The sequence below is a fragment of the Mobula hypostoma genome, chromosome 26 (genome assembly GCF_963921235.1).
Source record: "Mobula hypostoma chromosome 26, sMobHyp1.1, whole genome shotgun sequence".
Classification (NCBI taxonomy): Eukaryota; Metazoa; Chordata; class Chondrichthyes; order Myliobatiformes; family Myliobatidae; genus Mobula; species Mobula hypostoma.
In genome coordinates, this window is record NC_086122.1 from 25,795,675 (window position 1) to 25,819,297 (window position 23,623).

At 45.0% G+C, this 23,623-nt stretch overlaps 1 protein-coding gene across 2 annotated transcripts in view; it reads left to right on the top strand.

The window, feature by feature from the left end:
• Window positions 1–23,623, top strand: part of hmgcl (3-hydroxy-3-methylglutaryl-CoA lyase) — a 40,616-nt gene continuing 16,993 nt past the window's right edge. Inside the window, exons 1-2 of one of the 2 annotated variants that reach the window (XM_063033946.1) lie at window positions 1–167; window positions 14,565–14,648. In XM_063033946.1, coding sequence (XP_062890016.1) covers window positions 147–167; window positions 14,565–14,648 — 105 coding nt within the window. In that variant the 5' untranslated portion in view covers window positions 1–146. Of the gene's footprint in view, window positions 168–4,325; window positions 4,473–14,564; window positions 14,649–23,623 lie in introns of those variants that run through there. The other variant, XM_063033945.1, reaches the window with a different exon arrangement.

The following is a 23,623-nucleotide window of genomic DNA, read 5'->3' on the forward strand; positions in this document are numbered from 1 at the left end:
CATCAAAAACAAATTTCTGATCAGAGCGAAAGCAAGAAGGAAGTTAATGTTCAGCGCCCTGACGTCAGACAAATTGGAGCTTTTATTTTACTTGAGTGTTGGAGTGTGTTGGTTGCAAGGATTTTCGGAATGATGTGGTGCATGGGATGGGAGGGATCTGCGCTCAGGTGAGTCAGACCACCAAAGTAAAATGAAAAGGGTCGAGCACAAGTTGTGTCGAAATAGCACAGCATTGCATTCCGAGACCTATGTGGGGTTGTGACGCACAATTCATTAGGGCGGCGTAAAGAGTTGGACGCACAATTTACAATGAAACGATATTTTAATAGCATAATCGTTAGATAATAATGTTGTTAGTATTATATTATATTATTATTTATAAACTTACCTGTTTATTTGTTTATTGAAAATTGGTATAAATTTATTTTCTGATCAACTGTGGCCTTTTTGAATTCGTCTCATATTTATGGAGTATTGTATTTTGAACCGCTACTTGTATTTCTTTTGAGTATCTTTTTAAATGTGTTTTCTTTCTATTCTACTTCAAGCAAACAGAAAGAGGTTTTCCGTTTCCGCAAATGTAGCCTTTTATATTATTTCCTTTATGTCTTGTTTCCAAATTTGACGTCCCAGTTCTAGTATCATTGGTCCCACTAGCGAATCGGCAGTACAGTGCTGTTACCCCACGCGCTTTGTTGAAGGAATGCGTAGGGTCTGCTGTGGGGCAGGATATATTATTTCTGTATGAAAGAGCGTTGAGAGACAAGGTTTTCCCTTCTGTTCTATCAAGTTGAAGAATTTATACAGTTTAGCAGGTGCTAAACAATTAGCATCGGTCATAAAATACAGGGACAGAAACCAGGAGCGGGTCATATTTCAACTTGGAGACCGTGGCAATCATCCATTTGAATGCCCACCATTGGATACGTGGTCTGTCATTATTCCTTCCTAACGTTTTTACTGTGGAAGGAGGTGATGAGAAAATTAGGTATGCATGATAGTTTGTAGATAGAAACCTCTAGTATCTTGCCCTATTGGGTCAGTCCTTAAGCTTTCTTCTAACAAGACCTTACTCATTAGCTGAGGTGGTTGTTTGCAGAAATTCCCAGAGAAACAGCACCGTCGTTCATTCCATCCAGTCATTTATGTTTATTAGTTGTTTATGCAACGTGATCATTGCTGCTCAAGACAGTATTTGTTACCTATGCTCATCCCCTTTCAAAGATGTTGCAGAGCCAGTTTTGGTGATACCAGGCTTTAATGTTCAGGAGCCTGAAAGGGTACAGAGAAAATTTACAAGGATGTTGCCCGTTCTAGAGGAAATATAAGAGTTATAAGAAAAAAATTAATAGCTTTGGGACTTTATTCCTTGGAATGTAGAAGGCCGAGAGGTGACTTGATAGAGGCATACAAAATTTTGAGGGGTATAGGGTAAATGCAAATATGCTTTTTTCCACTGAGGTTGGGTGGGACTACAACTAGAGGTGATAGGCTAAGGTTGAAAGGTGAAAAGTTTGAGGGGAATATGAAAGGAAACTTCTTCACTCGGAGGGCTGTGAGAGTGTGGAATGAGCTGCCAGCGCAAGTGGTGCATACAAGCTCGATTTCAACGTTTAAGAGAAGTTTGGATAGGTACATGGGTGGTAGGGTTATGGTCCCGGTGCAGCTCAATGGGAGTAGGCAGTTTAAATGGCTTGGTACAAACTAGATGGGCTGAAGGGCCTGTTTGTGCTGTACCTTTCTATGACTGTCTCTGACCTTCCAGCTCTTTGTCCCAGCCACAATAATAGAACAGTGATACATTTCCATCTTGGAATGATGCGTGATTTCGTAGAATCATAGAAAAGTACGATGATTTGGAGGGAGTTCTTGAAGGTGTTTCCACGCACCTTCTGACTTAGATTTTAGCCTTTTCAGGTCCGGAAACTATTTTGAAGTGACCTTGTTAGGTAAGTATACTGTTTTCTGCCAAAGGTACACATGGTACCCAGGAGATTGGGAGAGTGAATGTTTTTTGTCATGATAAGTCCCATAGGTGAGTAGAGAGAACTGGAACACACTGCTGGCCTGTGTAACTGGTGAAAAGGCATTGGGGAGTTAAGAGACGGCCAGTTCATCACAGCTTCTGATCCTGCAGATGCCACACCTTCATCTAGCCAAGAGAAATGGGAATTGAACTATGGGCAATTTAGGGCATCTAAGGTCCTGCATGAGATACAATTCCTGGAATGGCAGATTAAATTTGACTAGGTTTATATTTACTACTGCTCAGAAGAGTGAGAGGGAAGCAAAATGAGACACACAAAACTACCTCAGTACTATACAAGTTTGTGTGGAGAGCGTGCATCTGGAATCCAGAACAACAGTTTACAGTCTCAATTTACAGAATAATATATTTGAGACTGAGATGAAGAAAAAATTCTTCACTCAAAGGATTGGTCAGCCTGTGAAATTTGCAACCATGGAGGACTACAGTCGCAAAATATTTTTAAGAAGGATATAGTTAAATTTCTAGATGCAAGTTATCCAGTGGCATGGGGAGGATGTGGAAATATGATGATATCAAACGGCAGAGTATGCTCAAAGACTACAACTCAATAGTCTACACCTGTTTTTATTTTAATCTGATATTGGCCATCACAAATGCAGATGGGTCTGACTGATATGCATTAAAAATCAAGTTCTTTGCAGAAAAGATCTTTGTACTGAAAGTTAAGGGCTTGAGATCTGCGGCTTGGTCTGGCAATTCTGCAGATGCAGTTTGCAGACTCCCATTATACTCCCAACTACAAAAATCCAGCAATCCACATTCCCAAATCTTCCTTGTCAGCTTCATATATGCCACTGGAAATGCTGGAGACATGGCAAAATTTCAAGGTCAAGATTTCAAGATTCAAGATAGTTTATCGTCATTCTTCAGTACACCAGTATAAAGGAGAATGAAACATTTGTTACTCTGGATGCAAAACAGCGTAAGAAAACACAATGACATAAAAATACAGTAAATATAAATATAAAAGCAATCCTACATACAAAACACAACATACAAGTAACTGCCAGAGTGTGGCCATATATCCATAAGATTAGTTTAGAATTAAGGCAGTCTGACCCGATGTAGACTAATTGTGTGTACATAAAGAAACACTAGGCGTAGTATCTAAACTTAAGGTGACTCACAAAGTGCTGGACGAACTCAGCAAGTCAGGTGGCAACTATGGAAATGAATAAACAGTCGACGTTTTTGGGCCGAGACCCTTCTTCGTGACTGGAAAGAAAGGGAGAAGATGCCGAAACATTGACTGTTAATTCATTTCCATAGACACAGCCTGGCCTGCTGAGTTCCTCCAGCATTTTGTGTGTGCTGCTCTGGATTTCCAGCATCTGCAGACTTTCTCATGTTTATTATAATATGAATCCGACGGGAGATGATAAAGTGACAAAGTGGCTCTTCTAGGTAGCAGCGGTGCATATGAGTACACAGTGACTGTGTCAGTGTAGGCATGGGATGTGGGTGTAAGCATGAGGTGGCAGTGCATGGAGGAATGAAAAGTGCTGAGGGGCTGTGGAGAAGATTAGCTGATGCGGTGGGGGACCACTACGTTCACGTTAGCCATTTCTGAGAAAGAAACAGTTCATTTTTCAAACGCAAACACGAGGGATTCTGCAGACGCTGGAAATTCAAGCAACACACATCAGCAACTTTGATGTGTGTTGCAGTTAATTTTTCAGGCCTATGACCTTTGATTGAAAGGTCAGAGTTAAGGTTCTAAAGAAAGGTCACAGACCTTAAACTTTTAACTCGATTGGCAACACGCCCAAAAATGCTGGAGGAATTTTGTGAGTTCCTCCAGCACTTTGTGTGTGTTGCTGTGGATTTCCAGCATCTGCAGATTTTCTCGTGCTTGGGGGAGCTTTAACTCTGTTTCTGTGCTTGCATATCGTGCTAGGTATTTACAGCATTTCCAATTTTTTTATTATTGAAGGGTTCCCCAGAGTTGCATTTCCGATTGTATTTTATAGGGCACCTTTAGTTGCAGTAAAACGGCTCCGAGCTAGTTTTTTTTTGGAGCTTGACACTAAGTAACTTGGAGAGATTCTGCAGGAGCTAAGCTGTAAAAATAAAGTACATGAGATTCTGCAGGAGCAAAGCTGTAAAAATAAAGTACATGAGATTCTGCAAGAGCAAAGCTGTCCTTCAGAAAGTTTCTTAAAACCTGTCCCTGCAAGGACAGGAATTCCCTGTCAGCGCGCGGAGGCGGAGTCACGCTCGGTGAGCGGTGATAGGCGGAGCGGCGGCGCCGCGGGTCACGTGGTCGTCCGGGCCGCCGGGTCACGTGGTGGTCCCGCTGCGCCGGCGCCGGGTCTGGTGGACGGCACCCAGAGAAATGGCGGCGCTGTCGGCTGCGATGAGGCTGCCGAGACTGTCTGTGGTTGCTGCGGCGGCTGCCTTCCAACGCGTGCTGGCCACAACAGTGAGTGAAAATGCAGTGTAAAATCTTCCAAAATGAGCACGCTGCAGGGCGTCACAGTTGTAATTCTTAAATATTTTTATAAAAGATCGTAACTTGATTTTTGATTGTCTGAAAAGGAGATCAGTGAGGAAAAGGAAGGAGGTTCTTCACAGCATTTTGATTTTTTTTTCCCCTTTTTGACCAAACTCGTTGAAGGTATTCGCAGAATATCAATTACATCTACTGGTGTGAAAGCTGCAGCTTGTGTTGGCTGGCATGTGGAACATGGAAACCAGAACATTGTGTAACAGACAGACAAATAAATAAATAACAAATGTTGGAAGTCAGAAATAAAATAAAATGCTGGAAATATTCAGCAACCCTGACATTTTCAGTTGTTATTTCAGATTTTTCAGTATCTGTAATATTTTGATTTTCATAGGCTGACATCTAAGATAGCTTACTGTGTGAGTTTAAGGACCATGGCCAATATGTGGAGTACTTTGGAGTGCTTTAATCAAGTGTAGATTGCTTCGCTATTCCTTTGAAAAGTGGTCCTTCATTGGTGGTAGGATCGATCCTTGCAGGATTGGGGCATACTGTCTTAAAGGCCCTATCAAATCCATAACTTGTGGTTACTAGAGGGGCACTAGGTGTCCTATGCTCCAGCCACCCCACAATTTGTTTTTGAGGGTAAGTATTTTCTGTTACAGTTCAGTCTCCAGATGCCTGAATGACTTTTTCCTTGAGAAAATGGGGAGTTTCTAATCCATAAACTGTCTTTGTTTATGGTCAGTTAGTTCTTGGGTTTCCTGATCATTATTTAAATAATCCTCATGCTTTCCGGTAGAGGAGCCAAGATTCTGTTTGCAGACTCTAGTTACAGTGGACTTCAGTCCAGTTAAGGTCCTGTGAGTGCACTGAGTGATGTCACGCTGTCTTTGTGGTCCTGTGTAAAGCTGGCTTTGCCAAGTTCTTGATCATTTCAGAACTGATTTTCTTGCAGCAATATTTCTGTTGTTGCTTTTGATTTGGAGCCAAGTTGGAAACGGACAATCCAACAATCCCTGTCTCCTGTGTCATGGTACAGGTGGTGGGTTTCTCACTGCGACGATGACACGGTGCCTGGATCAGAGTGTGTCCCAGGAATTTCACTCTTTACTTTCTCCTCTCCACCCTAACTAATCACATCTTTCCAGAGGATTGCATTGAAGTCACCAAGGAGTATCAGTTTGCCTCCTCTGGGATGCATGTCAGGACTTTTTTCAAGATTGGAATGGAAATCCTTCTTGTTCTCATCCACAGCAGGAAATGGGGTATGCACACTGATGACTTGCAGCACCCTTCATAGTGTGTTAGATTGAACTGGAGGGTCTTGCGACAGGATAGTGTCGCAAGACCCTCCATTTGATCTTGTGCTGTCTGTCAGGAGCTTTCAAGTTCTATCTGTAAGGAACTTCAAAGTTCTTTCTGGGGACAGCTGCTCAATTTTTCAACCCTCCCAAAAACTGCTTGATAGGTTAAATGGCAGTTGTAATTCCACCCCCCCCCCCACCAAAGCTGGTGGGCAGTAGGAGAATCGGGGGAAGCTAATGGACATGTAAGATTGATCAATTGAAGAGAAGTAAGAGGGGTATAGGATTACTGTGAGAACAAGCATTAACTCGATAGGACAAATGACTTCCCTCGTGTCTTCAGGAAAATGAGAGGTGAAGTCAGACTGCATCTGTGGAAAGAGCTAAGACTACAAGCTGAAGTTCCTTTGTCGGTATTGGGTAAAAGAGAAAACAAGATAGTATTAAATTACAGAGAAGATGGGCAGAACAAAGGGAATATCCCTGATAGGGTAAGGCCAGTTTATTCATGGGTTTGATGAACTCCATGAATAATTTGGCCTCACCCTATCAGGAATATTCCCTTTGCACCCTATCCAAATAGGACAGATCAAGGATGATAAGACAGGGAAAAGAAGTATAATGTGTTGCAAACAGTGGGTTTATGGGACCTGCCCAACAAGTGATGTATGCTATTGGAAAGAAAGACTGAAGTAATATCACTGACCGATCTCTTCAATAGAAGTGTGCAGTTCTGATACAGACAAAAAGCAGCTATCTGAAGTTGGGAGAATTCATTATCAGGTCTGGAAGGTTCTGATGTGCCTGATGGGAAGATGAGATGCTGTATTTTGAGCTTGTATTGGATGTCATTATAATGTGAAGGAGAGCCATGGGTAGTCGTGTCAAGATGGAGAATTAAAGTAGCATGAGAGTGGGATGGAAAATTGAAATAGCAAGGAGGTGACGTATGTGGACTAATGTTCCATAAAGCCTCATACTAATCTGCATTGGCCTAGTAGTGTGGAGGCCAAACTGTGAACAGCAAATACTGTACACTAAATTAGGAGCAGTGCAAGTGAATTCGAAGGAAAACTGTATGATGGGAAGGGAAGATATGGAAAGGGCAGATATGTTGCATCTCTTGTATTTGCATTGGAAAATGTAGTAAGACAGAGTGGGTCTTAAAAATGAAGCAAGGAGGGGGCAATTCCCATCAAAATGCTGAAAGGGAAGTGGGACATGTGTCTGGTGATAGAATCGTGTTAGAGCTGGTGAAAATTGAGGAGGGCAAGTTCAGGACTGGGAGAACTTGTTCCGTGCAGGAGGAGAGGATGTGAGAGAAGTATCAGGATCAGGTTTAATATCACTGTCATGTGTGTATGCCCTGGAGAGTGAAGACTTTCCAGGCGCAGATCCATGGTCTCGCAAGACTAACGGATGCCTTCATATGTTGTGAAATTTGTTGACTTTGCAGCAGCTGTACAATGCAATACATGATAATATAGGAAAAAAACTAAGTTATGGTAAATGTGTATATGTATATCAAACAGTTTAATTAGATTAATAGTACCCCCCATATGAATGGTAAATAGATGAGGTAAGGCAAAAACCACAGTTCAGGAAGAAACAAGACATTTCAGAGGCACTGTCTGCAAAATCTCATCATCGGAGCTTATGGGATTGGAGAATGGAATAGAGCCTGGTAGGAGGTTGGGAGTGGGAGAGGAGTTTAGTGTGGGATAAGTTCAAGATTGATCAAAATAACTGCGGGGATCTGTGGGTGTTGGTGACTTGCCTGTCCTCTGAGATGAAGGCAAAAAGTCCTGAAGAGATGGAAGAATCAGACTACGTAAATGACAGAGCAGGACAGAAATAGGCAGTAAATGTGGGGATATTTTTGAGTTACGTGCATGTGCAGGAAGCAGTTCAGTACAGTTATCAATGTACTGGAAGATAGTTGAAGGAATAGGCCAGATTAGAAATACAGACACATACATCCCACAAAAGACAGGTATAGTTTGGGCCCATTGCTATATCTTTGAACTGCAGAAAGCGAGTGGAGTTTGAAGACGAAGTTGTTCAATATGAGGATGAGTTTAGCCAGCTGCCAGAGTGAATTGTTGGAGGGGAACTGGGTGACCCTCTGTTCAAGGAAATGTAAAGGGATTGTACATCCATAGTGAAGCTGAACTGGTTGGGATCAAGAAACAAGAAATTTTCCAAGTGGTGGAGGGAATCTGAAATGGTCAAGGGCCTCAACCAGAGAGAAATGAAGGAGTAAAGATAGAAATGTTGTTCCTTCTCACATCGGGCAGCACTTTTGTACATTTGACCATGGTTTTTTTAACGAGGTTGAGTTGCTAGCTTGACGCTCAACCCACAACGGATGGGAAGCGTGCAAGAAGTTGGCCAGACTTGAACTCGGGACCATTCGCCTTGAAGTCCGATGCTGATGCCACTACAACACCGGCCGACCAAGATAGAAATAAATAAGTTGAATAAGGCAGGTGTGGGCTGGAACTGTAGCTATGCTTTGACAGCTCTGTGTGTAGATTATGGGCTGTGTGAGCCAGCGAGATAAGATCTAAGGACATGAGATTAGTAACTGTGTAGAAAACAATTGCCTGGTGTTTGATGGTGGAGTCATATCTGGAGGAGCTATGAAGATACATCTGAGGATTGACATTTGGCAGCATTCATCACTTCACCAGATCACAGTAGATGAAATGATTCTAGCAGGACTGGTTCTTAGTGAGCAGAATACTACAAGTACAGAAAGGTGGTGGTTATTAGGGGTGGGGTGGTGTTCAGAATGAGTGAGGGGAGCTTCCCATGGCTGTTCACACTTTCAAAATAAAGCAGTGACCATTTTGGACCCAAATGAAGGTATCACTTTCGGGCAGTGGAGTACTGTGTGGTCAGTCTCTAGGTGCATTCGAGGCAAGTTGATAGACTTTTTTTGGATATTAATGGAATCAAGAAACATTTATAGTTGTACCGTGGAGAGCATTCTGACAGGTTGCATCACTGTCTGGTATTGGGGGGTGGGGGTGGTGGGGGCTACTGCACAGGACCAAAAGAAGCTGCAGAAGGTTGTAAATCTAGTCAGCTCCATCTTGGGCACTAGCCTACAAAGTACGCAGGACATCTTTAGGGAGTGGTGTCTCAGAAAGGCAGCATCCATTATTAAGGACCTCCAGCACACAAGGCATGCCCTTTTACCACTGGTACCATCAGGTAGGAGGCACAGAAGCCTAAAGGCACACACTCAGTGATTCAGGAATAGCTTCTTCCCCTCTGCCATCCAATTCCTAAATGGTCATTGAAGCTTTGGACACTACCTCACTTTTTTTTCTATACAGTATTTCTGTTTTTGCATGTTGTTTTTTAAATTATTCAATATACATAATTGATTTACTTTATTATGTTTTATTTTATTTATTATTATTTTTCTGTCTGCTAGATTATGTATTGCATTGAACTGCTGCTGCTAAGTTAACAAATTTCACATCACATGCTGGGGATAATACACCTGATTCTGAGAAAAAGGCAGCCATGATCTTATTCAATGACTTGCCCACACTTTATTTTTTTATATATATTCTTGTGTTCTTTTGTGATACTGACTTAAAGATAAATTTTGGCAAGGATCTCAGGGGTGACACTCCTTGCCAAAGTGTTTTCATGAGAACTTTTATGCCCAGTTGATAAAGGAATAGAGGGTTCGACTTTAACAGCTTTTCCAAAAGACCTGCAATATTCTATCAGTCAAGAATTTTATGCTTCAGTTTCTGCACCGCTGGTCTAAAATTATGTAGTTCCTCATGGTCAAATTATCATATTTAGTAAAACCTAATCTAGGGATGCAAAGTAGAAGTTTATTTAAGTAACTAGATCTGAGTATATAGTTTGCATATTGTAGAAAGATAAAACATCTTTAGCTGCCTATATTTTAATAATTGCACACCTGCATTACAAATGTAAATCAAACCTTTGTATATTTCTCATGGAAATCACATCATACTATTGAAAGTCATTCAGATATGTAAAAAATAATATATTATTGTTCGGACTTGCAGGCAGGACTGCACGCTGAATGAGGAAAGCAGGGTGTACCATTTTAGGATTGCAGCTGAATGTGTTGGTATTGCAACACAATGATTATCATCACGCTTTCCTTCAGTGCTTCGGTGTAGCCTCTGTTGAATGGAAAAGATGTTTGAAGACCAAGATCTCTTATATGGCCAAAACTCATGGTCTACTAGGAAACAATGACTGTTGAATTTATTGTGTGAAATCTGAACTACCTGTGGCAGGCATCTCAAGGTGCTGGAAAGATGTCAACAATAGTCATAGTCATACTTTATTGATCCTGGGGGAAATTGGTTAGCAATGCAGATTAAGCAAAATTTAATGGAAGAATTTTCAGTATTTTCTTTCTGGGCCTGTGTCCCTAGCATTGAGGACCTAGTATAACGTAGTTGACTCTACTGGATAAACCTTATTATTTACACATCTTGCACCAAATTCCCAAAATGGATACTATTCCAAGCTTTGCTGGGGAAGAAATTACCAGGTAGGCAGGCAGAAAGAAGGCGAGATTCAAGCAGGTATTCAAAATCTCCGAGATAAAATGCACCTTCCTCTCTGGTTTTTGGGAATCTCCAGCACTTTACTACTCTGGGGAAGCAGCATTCAATTTGGTATTGGGAACCTCAAATCTGTACGTTTTGAGTTTACAGAAGCTCAGTGTAAGAAGCAGGAGTGCACCATCTTGTAAACTACCTTCTACTTCCCACATTAAGCACCCTGATTACTGTCTCTGGAAAAGTCTGAAAAATCCTCATCGGCTTCCACTGTCACCTCAGAGGTCACAAGGGGAAAGTGTGATCAAAGCAAATTCAAATTGAGGGTGAGAAACTAATGACCTAAACTTTGAAATTAAGTCACTTACAATAGAGTAAAGACAGAGTAAATTAGACTGAAAAAATAGATTGAATATCAGCATATGGATCAACAGGGGCAGACGTTTAAGAAGATATTTTTGTAAATCTTCCAAAGGTACTGTATATTCCAACTAGAAAGAGAGGCTTTACAAGAAGGATGTCTCATCCATGGATATTCAATCAAATTAAATGTGATATCAGATTGATAGGAAAGGCATATAATCTTGCAGAGATCAGTGGCAGGCTATAGAAGTGGGAAGTATTACACGCAACCGAAGATAGCTAAGAAAAGATCTGTAATCTCTTGTGTCTAAGAAAACTAGAACAAGGGAGAAGGCAGCGTGACAGTAAAGTAGCAATTAATATTAGAATATTAGAGCTTCTAATATGTAGACGTTAAAATGAAGAGTAGCTGATAAAGTAAATGGTTGTCCCTTGGAAGATGACAATGCAATGGAGAAATGGCAGAGGTTCTAAACAATTACTTTTCCTGGTAGATGACACTGGGAAGAAAAATACCAAAATAGTAGACCATCAAAGAAATAAACGTTTATAACAAACTTTAATTCATCTGGCAAACTAATGGAGCTAAAGGCCAACAGGTTGTGTGGGCAGCAAAAAAGTCTTAAGGGAATGACAGGATAATCAAGAGTGAACATGGTTTTTGTAAATGGAAGATGTGTTTCATAAATTTTGCAAGCATCCCTTTACAGATACACGGGATAGATGAAGGGAACTAGAAGATGCAGAGTACTTGGATTTTTCAAAGTACATTTGGGAGGTGCCTTGTAAAAGTTACTGCACGAGATGAGGGTGGATTTGCATTTGCTGATGGTACATTGGAGCTTAGGAGAATGAGAGATAATTTAATTGACACCTATAACATTCTGTGGGAAGTGACCGGATAGTAACTGACAGGATATTTCCATTATGAGTCAGTAGTACAGGGGACATAATTTCAGAATAAGCAGACACCATTTAAGACAATGGAACAGAATTTCTTCTCTAATAAAATTTCTGCCCATTTCAATGTAGGATCAAGTGAAAAACTGTTCACACGGATTAAATCATTGCACAGTGGTGTGCATTGAGGTAGAACAAAGTAAAATATTAACAATACAGAACAAAGTGTAAAGGCTACAGAAAGCATGTCGTGCAGGTAAACAATAAAGTGCAAGGTCATAGAGGTAGGTTATGAGGTCAAGGGTCCATCCTGTTGGACAAGAGATTTGTTCAAGAGTCTGAAAACAACAGGATAGATGCTGTCCTTGAGCCTGCTGAATCATGCTTTCAGGCCCCATGGGAGAGGGGAGAAGAGGTCATGCTGGGGTATATGAGGTCTATGATAATGCAGACTGATTACTGAGGCAGCAAGAAGTACAGACAGAGTCTAGAGGGGAGGAGGCTGGTTTCTGTGATGTGTTGTGCATTTGGAATTTTCTGCCTGGGGGATTTATGGAACCTGAATGTTTTCAAGATGGAAATTAATAGATACTTAAATTGAAATGGAGTCAAGGGGGGTATGGAGAGGGCATGGAAGTGATATTGACACCGTGAATGGATCAGCCAAGATCTTACTGGCTGGTATAGAAAGCTTGAGGAGCTAATTAGGAACATATTTCTTATGTTAATTTTTGTTGGACTTGCTGAGTACCTCCTGCATTTTCTATTTTATTTATCTGTAAAACACCTTAAACATAACTCCATCTGAAACTATTGCTTTGATCCCAGTCATCCATAACTTGTCACAGATACAGCGCCATGCAAAAGTTTGGGCACCCCTGGTCAAAATTTCTGTTGCTGTGAATAGCTAAGTGAATAAAGGATGACCTGATTTCCAAAAGGCATAAAGATAAAGATGACAGATTTCCTTAATATTTTAAGCAAGATTACTTTTTTATTTCTATCTTCTACAGTTTCAAAATAACAAAAAAGGAAAAGGGCCCAAAGCAAAAGTTTGGGCACCCTGCATGGTCAGTCCTTAGTAACACTCCCTTTGGCAAGTATCACAGCTTGTAAACGCTTTCTGTAGCCAGCTAAGAGTCTTTCAATTCTTGTCTGGGGGATTTTCACCCATTCTTCCTTTCAAAAGGCTTCTAGTTCTGTGAGATTCTTGGGCCGTCTTGCATGCACTGTTCTTTTGAGGTCTATTCACAGATTTTTGATGATGTTTTGGTCGGGGGACTGTGAGGGCCATGGCAAAACCTTCAGCTTGCGCCTCTTGAGGTAGTCCATTGTGGATTTTGAGGTGTGTTTAGGATCATTATCCTGTTGTAGAAGCCATCCTCTTTTCATCTTCAGCTTTTTTACAGATGGTGTGATGTTTGCTTCCAAAATTTGCTGGTATTTAATTGAATTCATTCTTCCCTCTACCAGTGAAATGTTCCCCCTGTCACTGGCTGCAACACAAATCTAAAGCATGATCGATCCACCCCCGTGCTTAACAGTTGGAGAGGTGTACTTTTCATGAATTTCTGCATCCTTTTTTCTCCAAACATACCTTTGCTCATTGTGGCCAAAATTCAGCATCAGAAGTTTGCAAAGGAAAATCTAAACAATCCTGATGCATTTTAGAAACAAGTCCTGTGGACTGATGAAGTTAAGATAGAACTTTTTGGCTGCAATGAGCAAAGGTATGTTTGGAAAAAGAAGGATGCAGAATTTAATGAAAAGAACATCTCTCCAACTGTTAAGCATGGGGGTGGTTCGATCATGCTTTGGGCTTGTGTTGCAGCCAGTGACAGGGGGAACATTTCACTGGTGGAGGGAAGAAATGAATCCAATTAAATACCAGCAAATTCTGGAAGCAAACATCACACCGTCTGTAAAAAAGCTGAAGATGAAAAGAGGATGGCTTCTACAACAGGATAATGATCCTAAACACACCTCAAAATCCACAATGGACTAACTCAAGAGGCGCAAGCTGAAGGTTTTGCCATGGCCCTCACAGTCCCCTGACCAAAACATCATCGAAAATCTGTGGATAGACCTCAAAAGAGCAGTGCATGCAAGACGGCCCAAGAATCTCACAGAACTAAAAGCCTTTTGCAAGGAAGAATGGGTGAAAATCCCCCAAACAAGAATTGAAACACCCTTAGCTGGCTACAGAAAGTGTTTACAAGCTGTGATACTTGCCAAAGGGGGTGTTACTAAGTACTGACCATGCAGGGTGCCTAAACTTTTACTTCAGGCCCTTTTCCTTTTTTGTTATTTTGAAACTGTTAAAAATGGAAATAAAAAAGTAATCTTGCTTAAAATATTAAAGAAATGTGTCATCTTTAACTTTATGCCTTTTGGAAATCAGGTCATCTTTCACTCGCTTAGCTATTCACAGCAACAGAAATTTTGACCAGAGGTGCCACTGTATTATCTTTGTCTTTGCTTAATTAAGTATCAGCATCTTCCCTATCCCTGCATTAAGTTGGAGATGGCAAATCAATCCATGTCTTGCCAGTGGTACTCAAAAAGAAAAGGAACGTGTTTCACTAGATTTGCTGTGTGTGTGTGTTTGTGTATGTATATGTGTGTATGTATGGCTCTCCTGCACCTTTTGTGTTTGCTTTGGAAGGCATGTTATTTGTTGAGTGATTTTTTTGTTTTGGTACAAAGTACAAAATATGATTAGTGGATAACATTCACCCATAAATTAAGGATCATTTGTTTTAAACTGAACACATGTTAAGCTCTACACTTGGAAAACTACATGTGGTTAATGCAGTAATATTGCAACTTTTCATAGTACAGATTGCAGGGAGATCTTTGTTATTATTGCAGAGAAACAGTACTAACATCTATTAAGATATTAACAATTTTTTCTTAATCCTATGCAGACCAGTGTGGCAGGTGCAGAATCTCTGCCTGAGCATGTGAAAATTGTTGAAGTTGGACCCCGAGATGGACTACAGAATGAAAAGGTAATTCACAATGCTGGATGCCAAAACGTTGCAGTAGCACAGAATTTGTGTCAGTTATATCATCCAAGAATGAAAATAAAGCTGAATTGATTTATTTTCTTACAATGTTAACCAAAATTGTGACCGACGGGTCAACAAATTTGAGTTACAGGCAGTCCCCGAGTTACGAACGAGATCCGTTCCGAAGTCTTGTAGCGATGTGCTACACACAGCGCTAGAATAACCACACGGAGTCGGTGAGTTAGAGTTGCAATGAAAGAGATTTATTCAAACTTCGCGGCCTGCTTTAAAGCCTTCCCGTTCCCGCCCTCCCTGGACGGGATTGCTGTGGGGAATGCATATTCCCAGACCCTTTCTGCGCGCGTGATTTTCCCCCTGCTGGTGAAGATGGCCTGGCGCCCTTTTTGGGGCCGGCCCTCTGCCTGCACGCGCTGTTGTGAGCCGGTTCGTGTGTGCCACAAAGTGGGTCGCCACATAACCCCCCCGCAGAACTGGCGATACCTCCCCCAATGTCCACAGTCTGGATCGGCCTCTGTTTGGGAGGTCTGCCCCTGCGCCGTGGTGCCTGAGCCTGGACCGGTTGCTCCAAGTCCACATGGGCCGGTTTGAGTCGGTCCACCGTGAAAACCTCCTCTCTCCCCCCAATGTCCAGCACGAACGTGGACCCGTTGTTCCTGATCACCTTAAACGGCCCCTCGTAGGGCCGCTGTAGCGGTGCCCGGTGTCCGCCCCGTCGTACAAAAAGAAACTTACAGTTCTGCAGGTCTTTGGGTACGCAGGTCGGGCTCTGTCCGTGCTGTGAAGTGGGGATGGGGGCCGGGTTACCGAGCCTCTCCCGTAGTCTGTCCAGGACTGCTGTGGGTTCTTCCTCTTGCCCCCTTGGGGCTGGTATGAACTCTCCTGGGACGACCAGGGGTGCGCCGTACACCAACTCGGCCGACGAGGTGTGTAGATCCTCCTTGGGCGCCGTGCGGATTCTGAGCAGGACCCAGGGAAGTTCGTCCACCCAGTTAGGCCCCTCCAGGCGGGCCATGAGAGCCGATTTCAGGTGACGGTGGAAGCACTCCACTAGTCCGTTCGACTGTGGGTGGTAGGCAGTTGTGTGGTGTAGCTGTGTTCCTAAAAGGCTGGCCATAGCCGACCACAGGCTGGAGGTGAACTGGGCGCCCCTGTCGGAGGTAATGTGGGCCGGTACCCCAAAGCGTGCTACCCAGGTTGCGATCAGTGCTCGGGCACAGGATTCGGAGGTGGTGTCGGTGAGCGGGACTGCCTGTGGCCATCTGGTGAACCGGTCTATCAGAGTTAGGAGGTACCGCGCTCCTTGCGACACTGGCAGGGCCCCCACGATATCCACATGAATGTGGTCGAACCTCCAGCGGGTGGGTTCGAACCGCTGCGGCAGAGCCTTGGTGTGCCGCTGCACCTTGGCCGTTTGGCACTGCATGCACGTTTTGGCCCATTCACTGACCTGCTTATGAAGTCCATGCCACACGAACCTGTTGGCGACCAGCCGGACGGTTGTCCTGATGGAGGGGTGCGCTAAGTTGTGAATGGACTCGAAAATCCGCCGGCGCCAGGCTGCTGGGACGACGGGGTGGGGTTGGCCGGTAGCTACGTCACATAGTAGGGTCCTCTCACCTGGGCCTACGGGGAGGTCTTGAAGCTGTAAACCGGAGACTGCAGTCCTGTAACTGGGGATCTCAGTGTCTGCCTGCTGTGCCTCTGCCAGCGCTGCATAGTCCACCCCCTGGGACAGGGCCTGTATAGTAGGTCTGGAAAGTGCGTCTGCCACGACGTTGTTCTTTCCAGAGACATGCCGGATGTCCGTCGTGTACTCGGAGATGTAGGACAGATGTCGCTGCTGGCGGGACGACCAGGGGTCGGACACCTTAGTGAACGCAAAGGTAAGCGGTTTGTGGTCTGTGAACATGGTGAAGGGCCTACCTTCTAAGAAGTACCTGAAATGCCGGATTGCCAGGTATAGTGCCAATAGCTCCCGGTCGAAAGCACTGTATTTGAGTTCGGGTGGTCGTAGGTGTTTGCTGAAGAACGCCAGAGGTTGCCAGTGACCCTCGATGAGTTGTTCCAGCACTCTACCGACCGCTGTGTTGGAGGCGTCCACCGTGAGGGCAGTAGGAACGTCCGTTCTGGGGTGCACTAGCATCGCGGCGTTTGCTAAGGCTTCTTTGGTTTTAACGAAAGCGGTTGTGGCCTCTTCGTCCCAGGTAATGTCCTTGCCCTTACCCGACATCAGGGTGAACAGGGGGCGCATGGTTCGGGCTGCTGAGGGGAGGAAACGGTGGTAAAAATTCACCATACCCACGAATTCCTGCAAGCCTTTGATTGTGTTGGGTCGGGGGAAGTGGCGGACCGCGTCTACCTTGGTGGGCAGCGGGGTTGCCCCGTCTTTAGTAATCCTGTGGCCCAGGAAGTCGGTGGTGTCGAGTCCGAACTGGCATTTGGCTGGATTGATTGTAAGGCCAGATTCGCTCAGGTGGGAGTAGAGCTGGCAGAGGTGGGACAGATGTTCTTGACGACTACTGCTGGCTATAAGGATGTCGTCCAAATAGATGAATGCAAAGTCCAGGTCGCGTCCCACCGCGTCCATTAGCCGCTGGAAAGTCTGTGCGGCATTCTTTAGACCAAACGGCATTCGGAGGAATTTGAAAAGTCCGAACGGGGTGATAAGTGCTGTTTTGGGGATGTCGTCTGGATGTACAGGGATTTGATGGTATCCCCGGACGAGGTCTACCTTGGAAAAGATCCTTGCACCGTGTAGGTTTGCTGCGAAGTCTTGAATGTGCGGCACAGGGTAGCGGTCTGGCGTGGTAGCCTCGTTCAGTCTGCGGTAGTCACCGCATGGTCTCCAGCCCCCCGTTGCCTTGGGCACCATGTGAAGGGGGGAGGCCCATGGGCTGTCGGACCATCGTATAATCCCTAATTCCTCCATCTTCTTGAACTCCTCCTTCGCCAGTCGGAGCTTGTCCGGGGGAAGCCTTTGAGCACGGGCGTGGAGGGGTGGTCCCTGGGTCGGGATGTGGTGCTGTACTCCGTGTCTGGGCATGGCTGCCGTGAACTGCAGTGTCAGTACTGATGGGAAATCCACCAGGACCCTGGTGAATTCATCGTCGGACAGCGTGATGGAGTCCAGGTGTGGGACTGGCAACTGTGCTTCACCCAGGGAGAACGTTTGAAAAGTCTTGGCGTGGACTAATCGCTTCCCTTGCAGGTCGACCAGCAGGCTGTGGGCTCGTAGAAAATCTGACCCCAGCAGTGGTTGGGCCACAGCGGCCAGTGTGAAGTCCCACGTGAACTGGCTGGAGCTGAACTGTAGCCGCACCGTGCGGGTGCCGTAGGTTCGTATTGTGCTGCCATTTGCGGCCCTCAGGGTGGGTCCCGGTTCTCTGTTGCGGGTGTCGTAACTCGTTGGAGGTAAGACGCTGATCTCCGCTCCGGTGTCGACCAAAAAGCGGCGTCCTGACTGCTTGTCCCAGACGTACAGGAGGCTGTCCTGATGGCCAGCCGCCGTAGCCATCAGCAGCGGCTGGCCCTGCCGTTTCCCGGGAATTTGCAGGGTGGTCTGCAGCGGCGGGCCTCTGTGCCCCACCGCTGGTGGTAGAAACACCATTGTTCGTTGGGCTCCTCACTCCCGTCGCCGGGTTTTGTAGGCTCTGCTGCCAGGCCTGGTCTGGTCTGTCGTTGGGCACGCGGCTTGGTGATCTGTGCGACGGATGCCCCTCTCTCTTTCCTGGCATTCCACAGCACATCTGCTCGGGCCGCCACCTCCCAGGGGTTGCTGAAATCTGCGTCGGACAGCAGCAGGCATATGTCCTCGGGCAGTTGCTCTAGGAACGCCTGCTCAAACATGAGGCAGGGTTTGTGTCCTTCAGCCAGGGCCAGCATCTCGTTCATTAATGCTGACGGCGGCCTGTCTCCCAAACCATCCAGGTGCATTAAGCGGCGTGCCCGTTCGCGCCGTGAGAGTCCGAAAGTCCTTATGAGCAGGGCTTTGAATGCTGTGTATTTGCTGTCCTCTGGGGGCGACTGTATAAACTCCTCAACTTGTGCAGCAGTCTCCTGGTCGAGTGAGCTCAGCACGTAGTAGTAGCGAGTGGACTCCGAGGTTATCTGCCGAATGTGGAATTGTGCTTCTGCTTGTTCGAACCATAAATGGGGTCGCAGCGTCCAGAAGCTTGGCAGTTTTAACGAAACTGCGTGAACAGATGCAGCGTCGGTCATCTCTGGTCCAAATATCGTTTGGACTGTCGGGGTCACCAATTGTAGCGATGTGCTACACATAGCGCTAGAATAACCACACGGAGTCGGTGGGTTAGAGTTGCAATGAAAGAGATTTATTCAAACTTCGCGGCCCGCTTTAAAGCCTTCCCGTTTCCGCCCTCCCTGGGCGGGATTGCTGTGGGGAATGCATATTCCCAGACCCTTTCTGCGCGCGGGATTTTCCCCCTGCTGGTGAAGATGGCCTGGCGCCCTTTTTGGGGCCGGCCCTCTGCCTGCGTGCGCTGTTGTGAGCCGGTTCGTGTGTGCCACAAAGTGGGTCGCCACAGTCTGTCTTTAAGTCGGATTTGTACGTAAGTCGGAACAGGTTCATACCCACAGCACTTACATCGGCACTCGCTGCTTCACCTTGCACTCTAATATTGTGTAAATTTGCCTTCACTTTGAAACGATTGAACCAACCCCTACTCGCAACAAATTCTTCATCACAGAGTGAAATAATCTCGAGATGGGAATTATCGGTCCATAATTTTAACTAGTTTACCGCGTCCGTCAACAGAACAGAAACGCTGAGAATTCGGCAGCAGGTCCTGAGCTCCCCCGGGTCCTAAAGTCCACCTGCATTGAGACAGGTTAAATGGGACAATTCGGGGTGGTACTGAGTGGAGAAGGGGGTTCAGGGTGAATCTTGCTAAGAAAAATTTAAGCCAAATACAAAGTTACACACTCAACACAGTGTTAACGGCAACATGATCCAACTTCAAATGGCGGATGGCGTTTTCCTTCCTTGAACCGACGAATTTTTAATGTAATAGGCTTTATGGCAGTCCGTTCATAAGTACAAGTTGTTCATAAGTCAGACGTTCGTAACTCGGGAAATAACTGTAATTTGTTTTGTGCAAGGTTAGGCTCCTATTGATTTCAAACACTAGTTGCTCTATTGGACTCGAGTGCTATTCTTTAATTAACAAATATGATTTTTAAGTGCGAAGTATGCTATTTGTGCAAATTCATATGTTGGATAAAATCTTATTCGCCACTTAATAAGTGCTCCCCTTAGGAGACGCCGTTAGAGAGCATAAACTTGATTTCCACAGTTATGCAGATGAAACACAATTATGTACCTTGGTTGAGCCTGATGATGATAACATCCTATCTTATAAGACTATAAGACATAGGAGCAGAATTAGGCCATTCAGCCCATCGAGTCTGCTCCATCATTCCATTATGGCTGATCCCCGATCCCACTCAACCCCAAACTGCTGCCTTCTTGCCATATCCTTTGATGCCCTGACAGATCAGGAAACAGCCAACTTCCGCCTTAAATATTCGCATGGACTTGGCCTCCATCTTTTCTTACTTCTGGTATGGCTGCGATAAGCAAGTGGTTGAGCAATAACTTTATAAAACTAAATGAAGATAAAACAAATACTTTTGATTGATCTCAAAATCAAAAGAGGGAAACTTCTTGATAAACTTGGGAACTTGGTTCCCCGTGTAAGATTAGAAAATAACAAGCCTGGGTGTTAACAATAGCAGTCCTGTTTCTTATGATCTTGTACTGACCATAAGATATAGGAGCAGAAGTAGGCCATTCGGCCCATCGAGTCTGTGCCACCATTCAGTCATGGGCTGATCCAATTCTTCCAGTCATCCCCACTCCCCTGCCTTCTCCCCATACTCTTTGATGCCCTGGCTAATTATCCAATTGCTTACCAATCCACAAAGCACTTTGTTGTGCATGGGCATCAACCATCTTTTCCAGGCCATACCATCAGAGTATTCTCAAGAAACTCATTTGCAACTTGTTCTCTGACAAGGTGTCAAATGTGCATTTGCCCTATGCCCTGGCTACAAGATACTTGTGCCAGATGTCTCATTATTTCTAAATCCCCCGCTCTTAAACTAGCCCTAAAATGTGTGCGGTTCAAGTAACCACTAAGTACAATTGTTAAATTAAGTGACAGTGTGCCTGCTGTTCACTGTATAGATGTCACCCTGTTAATCAAAGCTGTTGATATGTAAATGGTAGCAGTGTGATGCCTGAAGCTGAGGCTGATGGGATAATGGCTTCCAAAGATGTATTTACTGATCATAAACATTTGTGTGAAGTCTTGCAGTGCCATACCCTAGATCTTGGAGGTTAGAAGGTGGTCGTTTGCTCCAATTATCTTCTGAGAATTTACTTGGAGAGCCCCAGAGCCCCACAGATCACACCTTCTCATGCCTAGAACAATATTGGAAAATCTTAGCGGCCTCTCCTCCATAATGAATGATGGCCAGTTTGATTTTTGAAAGAACACCGATCCCTTCTCCTAGCCACAGCATACTTCCTTTAAGTTTGCAATTTAATCACTGAAATACTGGCCCACTGTGAATACTGTAGTGCCTTTGACCCTGGTGTATACAGCAATTGTGCAAATGTATAGGCAGCACAAAATTAATGTACTGTCTGTATTAGAGAAACATGTAGATTATCTGACTGTCACAATCTCCACCTTCATTTTCAGCAGAACACAAATTTAACCCCTTGAATTTCAGCAACTTGACTAACATATTTTATATATTGTGTTGAAGCTTTACTTTTAATATGCAGCAGGTGTAACTTGTGCTTTTCCCCCTGTTTTTTTTTATTAACAAGCTGTGTGTGTGTGCGCGCGTGCATGGGCACGTGTCCCATCACAAGTGATGAGGATCACTGACATCCTTGGGTGGGTGTGTTTGTGTTTGTCTGGAGGTGACTGATGAGTCCAATCCAGGCTAGGAAGTACCTTTCACATGTGGGGCAGGTGTGTGAGGGTTCTGTAGGTGAGGTGCCTGCTGCTCGTACTTTCTGCTGTTCTCATTTCCTTTGTGCTTCAGCGTTGCAATTTCTTTCAGCTTTGGTGGCACCTTTATTGAGAAGGCTGTGCCAGGATGAGCGATTCAAGGCTGCGTGTTCCTAAGAAGTGCACCAGATCTCAAGGGCCTTGAGTGAAGTCTTGAGTGTGTCCTTGAATCATTTCTGCTGACCACAACGAGATGGCTTCCCTGTGGACAGTTCCCCGAAGAACAACTGCTTGGGGATTTGATCGTCTGACATCCTGATGATGTGGCGTGCCCACCTGACTTGAAGTTTCGTCAGCAGTGTGTGGACGGTGGGCATGTCTGCTGCAGTCAGCTCTTCCGAGTCAGGAATTCTGTCTTGCCAATTGATTTTCATGATCTTCCATGGGCATGACAAGTAGATTGTTTCGGTCTACGCATGTCTAATGTACCCAGTCCATGTTTCGCACGCATAGAGGAGGGTGGGTGGGAGGGCAGCATGGTAGACTTTCAGCTTGGTCTTCATAGTAATTCCTCTTCACCCCCCCCCCCCCAGACAGTGTCACCTGGTCTCCCAAAACTGGCACTAGCCTTGGCAATCCTGCAGCTGACCTCGTCATTGATGTAAACTGCTCTTGTGAGGGTGCTGCCAAGCTACGTGAATTTGTAGACTGCCTAGAGCTGCTGGCCGTACACCGAGATGGATGGCTGCACATAGGGGTTGATCTGGGGCTGCTTGGTGCGTACTTCCATCTTCTTGGTGCTGATGGCGAGACTGAAGTTGCACATACAGTGGAAAATTTGTCGATGATGACTCAGAGCTTGCGTTGAGAGTGCAGTCATCAATGGATAGGAAGCCTCTCAGCACTGTCTGTCTGACGTTAGTAATGGCTTGAAACCTGCACAGGTTGAACAGCTTGCCATCCATCCTGTACTTGATCTGGACTCTAGGTTCGCTGCCCCGGAATGCATCAGTGGACATCGCACTGAACATCATGCTGAAGAGGATGGGCACCAGCACGCATCCCTGCTTGACCCCATTTGTGACTGAGAAAGCAACAGAACAGTCATCATTGTTGAGCACATGGGCTGACATCCCAACATGGAACTGCTTGACCATGGTGATGAATCTGCAGGGCAACCAAACTCCACCATGATCTTCCATAACCTCTCTCGACTCAGTGTCGAGGGCCTTGGTAAGATCGACAAAGGTGGTGTGGAGCTGTCTGTTCTCTCCTGGCTTTTTTCCTGGAGTTGTCTTGCAGCAGGAATCATGTTGATAGCTTCCAGGTAATGACCTCGTTTCAGATGAGCACCTAGCCTGTCTAGCAGGAATCTGACTAAGATTTCTCCAGCTACTGGGAGCAAAGAGATGGCTCTGTGGTTGTCGCATACTTAGTGGTTTCCCTTCCTCTTGTACAGCTGTACAATGTGGAATCTGACCCTTTTCCCAGAAGGACTGGAAGAGCTCCGTCAGTTTGTCAGTTTGCTGGCAATGAGTAGACCACCTATTTTGTAGACCTCTGCAGGTATAGCATCTGCTCCAGGAGCCTTGCCACTTCACAGCTGGTCTATCACTTTTCTCGACTTCCTCTTCTTGGGAAAGTGAGTCCATCTCATGTTTGATGTCAACTTGATTGAGACAATCAGTTGCTTCCTTGTTTATGGTGGATGGTCTGTTCAGCACAGATTCAAAATGCTCTGCCCATCTGTCCAGAATCTTGGCCTTCTCAGCGATGGCCTTCTGTGCTTAGGAGGGGCAACGTCTCAGGAGACCGAGGGCCGTACAGTGTTTTGATAGCATCAAAGAATGTCTTCAAGTCATGTCTATCAGCGTAGCCCTGAATCGCATTAGCCTTTTTGCAGGGCCAAGAGTCTTGCACCTTTCTGACTTTGGTTTGAACTAATCTGTGCACATTGGCAAATGCAGTCTT